The sequence below is a fragment of the Atta cephalotes genome (genome assembly GCF_000143395.1).
Source record: "Atta cephalotes unplaced genomic scaffold scaffold00003, whole genome shotgun sequence".
Classification (NCBI taxonomy): Eukaryota; Metazoa; Arthropoda; class Insecta; order Hymenoptera; family Formicidae; genus Atta; species Atta cephalotes.
In genome coordinates this window covers 931416-944061 of record NW_012130067.1, presented here as the reverse complement: position 1 = coordinate 944061, position 12646 = coordinate 931416, and the positions used below count along the sequence as shown (strand labels likewise).

The 12646-nt window shown below is 27.3% G+C and overlaps 1 protein-coding gene across 1 annotated transcript; it reads right to left on the bottom strand.

Moving 5' to 3' along the window:
- Nucleotides 1-1069: 1069 nt before the first annotated feature.
- On the bottom strand, nucleotides 1070-8988 carry LOC105624774 (probable cytochrome P450 301a1, mitochondrial). The gene is made up of 10 exons (XM_012206129.1): nucleotides 8966-8988; nucleotides 7236-7712; nucleotides 5767-5883; nucleotides 5407-5483; nucleotides 4310-4511; nucleotides 3538-3694; nucleotides 2746-2915; nucleotides 2533-2611; nucleotides 1492-1695; nucleotides 1070-1402 (listed from the first exon to the last, which is right to left on the bottom strand). Exons 1-10 carry the CDS (start codon nucleotides 8986-8988, stop codon nucleotides 1295-1297), a joined length of 1614 nt encoding a protein of 537 aa, XP_012061519.1. The 3' UTR covers nucleotides 1070-1294.
- Nucleotides 8989-12646: the final 3658 nt, after the last annotated feature.

Here is a 12646-nt window from a genome sequence, read left to right as displayed (position 1 = left end):
AATGAAGTAGAGCATGAATAACATTTACTAATTGAAAAAGTGATCTAGCGGGTATCGCTATAAAAGATTCATAATCCCGATATTCCATGATCGAATAATCTAATCTCGTTTGGCCGATGTCGCGCGCCGTGATTGGCCTAATATTCAGGCTGTGTTCGACTTGGTTTGTGTTCACATCGATCATTTATTTTACTTTCAATCAAAGAGAAACAAAAGAACATAGCTCAATTATTTTTACGTTACAATTTTTTTGAACTTAGTTGGATTGAAACGAAAAATTTCCTATTTATAACTTTTTTTTGAATAATTTAAGTAGCATTTATGGTCCTTTTTTTTTTAAATAAAAATTTGTTTTATTTAATTAAATTTTATTTAATTGAAAAACTGCATATTCAGAATATTGAATTAAGCAGTATTCACGTTGCACAGAAATTGCTGATATTATTTTTGAATTCAATTAAATTAAAAGACTGTACTTTCTATTCCACAATTCTGAATTGAGTAGTATTCACGATGCGCATAGAAAATGCTAATATTATTTTTAGATTGAAAGGCATAGAGATATGCTCTAAGCAATTCCTATAAATGAATAAAAATGCATTCAAGATTGAAAAGAATTCATTTTAACATTCATGAATCCGTATTTTTGAAAATCTGAATCCATTTTAATCCATTTCAATCCATTCTTCCTATCTCTTGTTTTTTACTTTTTACTTTTTTCTCCTTTGCAACCATTTTATCAACAATTGTATTTTTTGCTACGTAATTTCTCGTTTCTTTCGAAGTTAACTTTCACTTCGGGCAATATAAAACAAAAAATCGGGCAATAAAAAGCAAAAAGACAAGATATAAAAAATAACAAAAAAAAGATAAGAAATAGGAAAAAGCACATTGCAGAACAGGCTTTACATTTTATCTTTGCTTCTTATCCGGTTTGTTTGATATCACCGGAGATAAAAAACGAATTTTGAAAAGAACAAGAAATACATAGCAAGAAATACAATTATTGATAAAACGGTTGCAAAGGGGAAAAAAGCAAGAAACAGGAAATAAAAAGCACATTGTTTAGAATTTGACAGTGAATGTTCATGTTTTTTATCTTTATTATATACATGATAATTAGACTAAACTAAATTATAAACGTTTTATTCTAATATTCTATAATCTGACATTAATATGTGTGTACTATTACAACCTTGCAATCAATGTTTTTTTTATCATTACTTGCAAATTTTGAATTTTTTTTCGTTTTAATTACTTTGAATTTATTTTGCAATATTATATTTGTTAGATACTATCTTTTTATAAATTTAAATTTAAGTTCTCCATCAGGCGCGTACATAAACGTGACTTTGTATTTTAACGGCTGATGATAGTACTCCAGTTTATATGATCTCAGGAGCTGAAAATAATATCGTTATAACAGTATATTTGCTTTTTTTTTAATTTGTTAGCACAAATTTTTATAAGCTTAAACATTATATATTCTACCTTCGCGAGAAGCACTTGCATCTCGAGATCCGCGAATCGTCTTCCCAAGCACATTCGTGCTCCGTAACCGTACGGCAACGACGCAAATGGATGCAAGTTTTCATTATTGGAATCTTTAAGCCATCTTGAAGGCTTAAACGTCTTCGCGTCCGCAACATATTCCTCCATATTACCGGTGACAAGGGTTGGAAATACAACTTGAATCTAAAATAATTTTATTTTATATTAGATCGTCTACTCGGCGTCTGCTATGAATCAGTCACGAATAAAATTATTTACAACTTTGATATAATTTTATTAAATATTATATACATGAAAGAATGATTTTGCTGACGTATTTAAAAAGCTTATAGGTACAGATTCTAAGTGATTGAAATTTTATTGAATCATCAAAATAATTATGTAAGACACGCTCATATACATAATGAGCATGTTACAAAAAATTTTGACATTCTAACAGTCATCTTAAATATTCTAAATAATTATTGAAATAGCTAAAATAAATAAAATTATTTCAATATAATATATTATAGGACCGTATATGTGTGATAACACGAACAATAGAAATCAAAACCTTAAACGATCTAACTGGATCTTAAATGTTTGCTTGATTCTTGTGTGAATTTATATATTACGTATGTAGTCCCCAGAAATGACTTTTTCGGTTTTGAAAACGTTAACTCTACTAAACTACTGCAGTAATATCACGAGTTAAATTGACTAGCAATTTAACAAATTTTTGATGCTTATTCGCACCTTTAAAACAATCTTAATAATATTATTTAATAAAATTATTTCAGATTTATATCTAGCTGAATTTTTAAATACTTCAATAAAACTATTTTATCTGTGTATAGATATAACGGAATTTTACTTATAGGACTACAAAATGTTAAGAAAAGCATCTTATTTTGATATAGATATACAGATATGTTTGCAAATAATTGTATTAAGCATGATAAATTATATAAACGATTTTAACGACATTATAAACGATAAGGTAGGGAAATATAAAAATTAAAAATAAGATGTGCTACATACTCCTTTGGGAATTTTATAGCCGCAAATGATGGTGTCGTTTTGCAATGTTCTTCCATTTCCGATAACAGTGGAATATACTCTGAAATGCAGCGCATATAAGATTCATTAATTTACGAAAGTAATCAGGCCATCATTAACACATGTAAACAATTAAATTAATTGTTTAGTAATTTTATTATCAGAGTTTATTAATATTATGACGATTAATATTACCTAAATACTTCGCGGATGAAAGCTTTCATATAGATTGCTTGATCCAAATGGCTTGTTGTGAGAGAAACGGATGGATCTGGCAGTATTTGCAATAACTCTTGATGTATCTTCTCCTGCTCTTCTGGTCTAGTTGCTAACTGATATAATATCGAACATACTGCCATCGATATCTATAATATACATGGAAATGTAATTTTTCTATAAAAAATGCTTGGTTTTCCTGAACTTTTTCCTCATCCTGTTTTAAAAACTTGAAATATTTCAGGGATGCGAAATGGCAATTAATGCTCTGTGCTGGACTCTCAAAATAATTATATTAGACGTTCAAGGAAGTTGTCAGAATGCTCAAGCTTTTTGCTGCATTTATAAATATCATGTTCTATATAATTATTCTGATAATCCAACATAATTAACAGAATATCGAATCTGATCTAATTTTTATATATTTTAGCAAAAATATTCTTTTTGTGTATTTTTAATTTATGCATAATATTGTTACACATTTAATTAATCCTTAAGTAGGCGCATGCAATTAGAACCTCTTCCTCTTTCTCTTAATCCCTTAAATAAACTACTTCCAATCCATCGAAAAGAGTCATAACAAGTATTATGAATAAAAGACGAATCAAACGATCAAGAATTTAGCTTCCTCAGGAGAGAGAAGCTCCAAAGTTACTTCAATCGCTGATTTTGTAAATACACCTACTTAAGGATTAAGAGTAATTAATTGTAAATTTTTTAAATAAAAGTAATACGATTAGTAGTTGTAATCTACGATATTGTGCGACTTGCCGTGTCAATGCCAACTAATATCAGATCGAGAGCAAAAATATAAGCTATCTTAGGGTCTGTCTCTTTGGCTAGAATTTGTTCTATCAGCGACAAATCGCTCTCGTCCATCTTATTTTTAAGCCTGACTATCGCAGCGTCAATGTACTTCATGCATATCCTAAAATGAAACATATATATATATTGTTACAGATTATCGATCAATACTAATTGTTGAGTTTCAGAAATAAATCATTATCAAATTATCTGTAAATTGAATTAAGTTGAAAAAATTTATATAACATTGAACATTTATTTAACTATGACTACGTTTACCTGGTTCGATTTACGCCGAAGTTACAACATCGATGTTATGAAATTGGTCAATCGTAGCTGTTTCTTTGAAGAATGGAATGACTGTGATTGGCCGGTTTCATAACATCGATGTTATAATTTTAAATCGAACCGGATAAATGTAGTCTATTATTTAATAGCTAATTTAAAATGAATCTTCTTCCGTATTTCACTTATTTTCTACAATTTTCTACTTCGTATATGCTAAGTGATGTAACAAAATATCGAAAGAAACAAAAGATAATTTACTTTCATTTGTCCAAATCTCAAATAAATTATTTATTTATTTTCTAGTTTTCTTTGTTTCTCAAAATTGCCTCAAAATCATAATTTATTTTTCCAGTTTAAATTTCTGTCAATCGTTTTTTTTTACTTTATTCTCTACCTACAGCATATCTTTTTACAGTATTTTCTATCGTATCTTTAGTCTCTCTAAACTTACTCAATGAAATAATTCATATTGCGTACGTAGCGACTCCAGAGAGGCGTTGGGATGTATCTCCAATACGGTGCTTTAAGCTCGAGCAAAGCAACATTCCTCAACGCGAATTTGGCAGCATCGATAATCTTTTGCGGTTCAGAATTCGACGACAAAGTGTCGTTCAAACAGCCAAGTCTGACATCGAGTGCCACACGTCCAATACCTGCTCGATTGAATCAAATGTATAATTCATAGTACATAGTACATATTATCGTCATTGAACGTTCCAATAGTCACAATAATGAAAATGAGAATGTTAGGGGTTTTCTTTCCGAAAAGAAAAAAAGAATTTCAACTTTTCTAATAGTTTCTAGTAATTTCTTTTCTAGTAGTAGTTTCTCTTCCTTTCTACCTTTCTCTCTGTTAAATAAATTGCGTTGTAAAATATGTTATGTAAAATGTGTTAGAAGCTTGTTAAATGTTGTAGCTAAATATGTATCTATATGTATCGTGTTAGGATACATAAAACAAATAAAAACTAATAAAAATCAAATTATATTTTGCCATACGTATAATTTAGAAAATTCTATAGATAGATATAATGTGAAAAAGAAAAAAGCAGTTTTAATGTTTACTGTTTACATTAATTTTAAAATAGTCTTCTTTTCAAATTATTTCAAGTAATTTCAAAAGTAATTAGAATAATATTAATTAATATTATGACTGTGTTCCGTTTCATACATGATGCGCATCATTTATCCTTGTTATTCACCGAATGTTAAACAAGAATAAATGATGCATTATGCACATCATGCGTGAAACCAAATGCATTTATACATGATTTATACATATAGTTTCTACTTTTATAAAACTTCAAATGTTTTTGAATATAAAACAACTGTAGCTAGATAAGAAAAGATAAGAAAATAAAAATGAAAAGATTAATATTTCATAGATATTCAATATTAAAAAAAATTAGTGTAAGTTATATAAAATATCTTAAATACAGTTTATAAAATAGCCATTATTAGCATAAAGAGAGAAAGAGTTTTGTAATGCAATTAACATGTTAATATTTTACATAAGATAAGAATAATATAATTTACTTAAGAACTAACATTCCAAAGCCCATTTATGTATCTCGTTATCGAAATCGCCCGGCAACTCATCGTCGTCTCCTTTAATCTTCTCGATTCTACAATAAGAAATATCGCAATAATCATCGATATATATTAGATGTAGTAAAAAGAAATCCATTATTTTTCCATTCAATTTCATGCAAAAATAATGGATTTCTTTTTACTACACCTAATACATATACATTAAGGCTCGTATTGACAACACTATTATCAATAAAAGTGCGTTTTTATCTTGGAAATTCTATAATCTGCGTAATGTAAAGTATAATATATTAGCGCGCTAACATTGTAAGCGCATTCTGAATACGGGCCTAAATTTATTCCTTACTCTTTTTTTACCTATTTATAAAATCTTTCGTAACTACTTCGATTGGTGTTATGTATTTTCGTATAGCTTTCGGCTGGAGAATAGATTTCTGAACGCGCGTACGAAATTCCTTCCAAGGTTCACCATGTCTAATGAAAAAAATTAATTTAATGTATAATGAATTGATATAAATCGGATCGAACGAAATGAATTAAAGACCATTCTTTTCAATCGTGCGAATCTTTTCATTGAGATTTGACATTTAAAAAATTAAGAAAAAAAAATCGAGATGTAAATCATAAAATTCGAAAAATCCATCGCTGTATAAGTAGGTATTATATATTAATATATATAATTTTTATTAATACATAATTTTTCTACATAATTTAAAAATAAATTGTGCAAGATGTTTCATAACATGGCATTACTTCAGAAATAAATTCAGGACACAAGAAAAAATAATTGAAGAGTTTATCGACATTCTAGTTGATTTTGTTTCCGAGTTACAAAAGTTACGAAGTTACGGAAGTTAATGTAAGTTTGCCAAATTTTTATTAAATTAAACTTTTAATCAAATTAAAATAATAATGCATAAAAATTTTTTCAAAGAAAGAGATGACAAATATAACTTTTGATATGACAGTAAAATAAAACATATTTTAAAAAACTAAAATAGTTTTAATTTAATCATTTATATTATTATATTCTGCTATTAATAATACGAGTATAATTTGTTAATTATTTAATTATTTAATCAGTTAATTTTCAAACGAGCAACAGTCAATATTTTTATTATACTTAACCGTATCTTTAATTGAGAGTTTAGATTACAGTATTTTATATAAATTACAAATATCATAAAATATTCGTAATTAAAGAATTCTCAAATCGTTTAATACAAGTTTGGACAAAACTGGATTCTCGATTTTAACTGAGGAATTTGGCAAATCTATTTTAATCAATGAATAATAATTAATTTACTGTTGACTGAAGTATCCAAATGTTTCTAGCTTATTGTCGTCTGGCGGAATACGTATTGACATTCGAATTTTTTTATACTTTTTTTATATTTTGACATTTCACCATTGATATTTTTAAAATTTTCATTGTATCCATTATTTTTTATTTGTTAATTTAAGATTGTATCTCTGCGTTGTAGCATTGAAGAAGGCTTTGTAAACCGAAACATTTGTTAATTATATTAATTTAAAGTTAATTTAATTATAATTTGAAATAAGCCATGACGTTATGTTAATTTTTAAGAAAATATACGAGCATTTTTTACTCCATTTAATTATTTAATTATTTAATTTTTTAAGAAGAATTATTGATAATTGAAATTAATTATTTTTATTGCTACAATTTCTAAAAATATTATTATTATGACTTTTACTAAAAAATTATATCTTAAAAAAGAGAATCTTCCATTTATTTTATATTTATCTCGCATATTTTAATAAATTAAGGCGAAACTATTCCTCGACAATTATCATTCACCTACACTCCTACAACTCCTGGTAGTTCGCCAAAAAAGTCCTTGCGTACAACACTCTTATAGTGCACCAGGCAAGGCATGGACGGTCTGAAAGGTGTAGGACCCTCTTGTCGGTACACTTTTTCGATCTCATCAGCGTCGTAGACAAAAAGCAGATCGGGACGACCTATCAGACCACTTAGCCGCACTATTTTGCCATACTCTTCATAAAACATCTGCGAGATCTTTCCGACATCCGAGATTTGATATTGGCCGATCAGCGGCAATAATCGCCAGGCATTGCCTACGATTGGGATCGGTCGAGGGCCTGGTATTTCATTGTACGGTTTAACAGACAAGGACGCAAGTCTTGAGGATGTATGAGAACATTCGGATGTGATCGTATCGCTGCAGAAAGTCTGAAGGACAATCTTCTGAAGGAAAGGTTCGCAGGATTGCGATAAGCGATGTCGCGTCTCGCAATTTCGTAGTAGCGATTTCATTCTGTAATCCATCATTATCATCTTTCTTTAAACGTCCAAAGTATATATCAATATTTCTATCATTAAAATAAAATTGCGGAGCGTAATATCAGTGAAAAAACTGTAAATTATAACGAAAAATATTGAATTGTTATTGTGAATAATTATATTATTATTTCATTAGTCATTTTGATTATTTGTTTCATTTTACGCTTTTGTGTGTAAAAAAAGCTGCAGCTATTGCCATCATTATACCATCATTGCGCGTTACAATGCAATCTTTCCCAAATGTCTTAATTTTTTTATCCACAATACTTACTTTCACTGATCAGGATAGTGATCATGCAACCTTTTCCCTGAGGCGAAAACGTGAAAAGTGAACATTTTTTTATATATGTGATACGTACATATGTATAAAAATTTCACTTCTCACGTTTCCATTTTAGGGAAATAGTTACATGGTCACTACCAGATCGTAGTACAATAATTTAACTACATCTCACATTTTCTCTTTATTAAAAAAATCAATTTTCCTTCAAGAAAGAGTAAAAAAATCGAGAAGAAATTTGTTATTACAAAAGTGATATATATATATATATATATATATATATATATGTGTGTGTGTATGTAAATATTACACAAATATTTTAAATAAGATATATATATTTATTCTTTAAAGCATGATTATGCGAAAACAATATCCATTAAAAAGAATCAATACAAGTATTATAGAAGTAATATGCATGTGACCCAAAAAATTGCAATGAGAAAGCGTAAATATTCGGAACATCAGCTGCAGTAGGTGACTTAGAAATTTTACTCGAAAATATTTCATTTGTTACAATCAAAGATTTAATTAAAATTTAAATTATCACACATTAAAGAAAATTAAGAATATATACATCAAATGTACGTAAATGAGATTAAATTAAACAACGCGCAAAAAGATTTTCCTTAGATCGCTTTGAAAATAATCTCATTTACTTATCAATCTTATTTACCTATTATCATTTTATAATTTAAAAGATGATTTGTCAATTATGCTAAGATATTAAATTTACTAACATATTATAATATAAAGTACAATTAAGAAAATTGTCGAAAGCTGTTCGAACTCTTTCAGTAGGCACTCTTTTACACGCATTGAAATCACTTCGTCCAAAAAGAAAACGATCTTTTTCACTATCAACGAATTTCGTAGAATATCTGTGATTACATTTCAACAATATTATCGCAATTGATTGTAATTAATATCTGTATTTTTCATAAACGTACCTTGTTATATTTAAAAACAACATTGTTCAAATCTATATATTTTACAGAGCAACTCCAAAATTTTCGGTGATCCACTCATACACGCGCGTACAATGTTGTGACGAAGACAAAGAATGGAAGACTTGGTAACGTTATATCTTACAGATGCACCGTTACTGAAAACGATGAGCACCGTAAGCGAAGAAGGTTGCGAGAATCTGTGAATGGCCCCCACTAAAGAATGCTCCCCTTCTAGAGGAGAGAGTATAAAACCTGAATTTTAAATGAATTTAAGCTAACTCACAATCTATTTCAGCTAACTCACAGTCTATTCAATTGGGCTTAACTGGATTGTCATACTAATTTGCTTTTAACATTCCTTTTTAAATCGAAAGAAAAATATTGGTATTAATAGAAAAAACTCATTTATATCTTATTATTTGAAATATATTATCTTTGTCAAGTAATTAACGCATGTGATACAATATTATATCAATTATATCTTAATTAATTTCGAAAAAAAAAAACAATTACAATAAAAAATATATAATTTATAAAATTAATATAATAAAATTAATATAATAAAATAATAATATATTAATATAATTAATATAATAAAATTAATATAATAAAAATAGGGCTACGAGTCAAGCAAGGTCTTCATGCTAAGTTATTGCAAAAATAGTTTTTTATAACACATACATTTTGACCTCAATTGGGTCATTATCAAGGTTAATTTTAACAATAATATAAAAATTACATACTTAATTATTTGAAAAACAATCTTGAACAAGACATTCAACACAACTTAAAAAGAATATAAAAGTTTCATCGATTGTGTAAGTATCCCAATATATTGTTTTAGATGGTTGTGAGAATTGCTCAATATCAAAATGTAAAAATCCAAGAATAGCCTTACTCGATGTATGAACATGATAATGTAAAGGAATAACAAATTTGGTGGTCATCAACGGTTCTTGAAACATGATCATTAGAAAGCGCAGTTTCAAAAGCTTCGAATTACAATAAGTGATAAACTAGTGCAATAAATCAGTGTTAAGTCTAAAATCATAATTACAAATGATTTTATGAATAATGGTTTAACAAACATAAAAATAAATGTATATCGTGAAATACAGTAATTTATAAATTTATAAAATACATATGGTATTCTTCGAAATTATGAAGAACCAGTATTATAGAAATGACATTTAAATTTTGTGTGAGTCTAATAATACTCGTAAAATGATTATAAAATTACAAGTAAAATAACAAATTGTATGTATAAAAATATATCGCAAAGTAAAAAGTTGTTATAAAATTTAAAATTAGGTGTGCCTTCCAACAAGCAATGTGGTACGTTACAAGGATTATGTCATCTTTGTTTAACATTGGCAAATAACAAGGATGTAATAATCCATTGTGTTACACCGTGTCACTTGTGAATATTAGAAAAACGGTTAAAATTACACATTAAACAGTCGAAATATAAAATAAAAAGTACCTGATAATTAGTTGTGAGAGTAACATTTGATAAACGGGAAATTGAGATGTCCTGATAATTAGAACTCAGATCTCTTTGAACAATTCAAATCTGATATCATGACAGTTAAGACAAGTGAGTGAAGCTGTGATAGGGAAAGAATAAAAGTGCATATAAAAAAACAATTAGCACAAGGTTTGAATAAGTAAATAGATACAGAATCCGTTATGTATTTATCTATACAGTTACTTTTCCTTTCCAAATACCTCCTTAGATCCCTATCGAAAAAAATCATGTTACATAATTGCATGATGAAATCATGTAATTAAGGGTGTGGTCAAGTTGCCGCTACGAATGCTTCAAAACATTTGATTAGCCAATCGAAAGAAAGAATTTTACTAATTGACTAACTAAAAAATGCTTCGAAGCATTCATAGCGGCAACTCGACTGCAAAATATACAAATCATATAACGGATTGTTCTAAATCAGTACGTGATTTTTTTAAAAGTACGTAATTTGAAAAGTCACATGATATGTTCTTTTTTCTTCTATTTCTATCATTCCATTCTTTAAAATTCGATAACTAAAATCACATAATGGATGAAATTGTTTCTAATATCATATGTAATTTTAAAAAATCACGTTCTTGGAACAATCCATTATGTGATTTACATGCTTCAATTATATAATTTCATTATTAACCTTGTGATTTTTTTCAACAGGGATATCTCCTCCTTTCATTCTTTCCCTACCACAGTTCCATTCACTTGTCTTAACTATTATATGGTATCAGAATTGAGTTGTCTTCCAAAGAAATCTGAGTTCTGATTATCAGGACATCTCAATTTTCTGTTTATCAAATGTTGTTTTCAAATAGTTCACTACTAATTATCAGATATCTTTTTATTTTATATTTTGACTTTTCGATGCGTAATTTTAACCGTTTCTCATATAATTAATATTCTAATTTAAAACTTTATAACAACTTTTTACTTTACGATATACATTTCTATACATACAATTTATTATTTTACTTGTAATTTTATAATCATTGTATTACTAGACTCACAAAATTTAAACATCATTTTCATTTCATTTATGTTTGTCAAATTATTATTTATAAGGTCATTTGTAATTATGATTTTAGATTTAACACTGATTTATTACACTGGTTTATTGTAATTCGAAGCTTTTGAGACTGCGCTTTTTAATGGTCATGTTACAAGAACCGTTGATGACCACCAAATTTGTTATTTCTCTATATTGTCATGTCCATACATCGAGTAAGGCTATTCTTGCATTTTTATATTTTGATATTGAGCAATTCTCACCACCATCTAAACATCCACCATCTCACAACCATCTAAAACAATATATAGGGATACTTACACAATCGATGAAACTTTTATATTCTTTTTAAGTATTGTATTGAATGTCTTGTTCAAGATTATTTTTCAAATGAATATGTAATTTTTATATTGTTATTAAAATTAACATTGATAATAACCCAATTGGGATCGAAACGTATATTATAATAAATTATTTGTTTTTTTGCAATAACTTATGAAGATCTTGCTTGGCTCATAGCCCTATTTTTATTATATTAATTTTATAAATTATTTGAGTTCCTATATTATTTTTAAATACGTAATTAATATAAAATATAAATTAAAATATAAATTATTTGTAGATAATCAAAATATCTTTTAACTACAATGTAGTCATAAATAAAATGCAAAATGAAACTGAAATAAGATAAAATATGACTACGATAAAATGCTTAATTATGAAAATAATCAAAGTAAAACCCGGACAATAAAAAATGTCTAAAAGTCATAAGATGTGTTTCTAAAAGACGACTTAAAGACGTTTTACCTAGTGAAAAATGACAATGAAATCGATGTCGAATCGATGTCGATTTGATTATTTCGACGTCGTATCAACATCGAATCCATTATAATAATATATAATTTCATAATTTTAGACTTTGAGAAAAGAATCTTAAAAAATTGAAATTTAGTTTATTTCATGTACTTTTATCAATTTAAATTATAATAATCCAAAATGATTTTTTTTTAATTCTGAAGTCTTTTATATAAGTCTTTTATATATTTTAATCAATGATAGATTTTACAATAAAATTCAATTTACGCTTATTTTAACAATAAATCATTTGTATGTTGGAAATTTTTAATTTGTAAAAAAAAATACTGTTTCA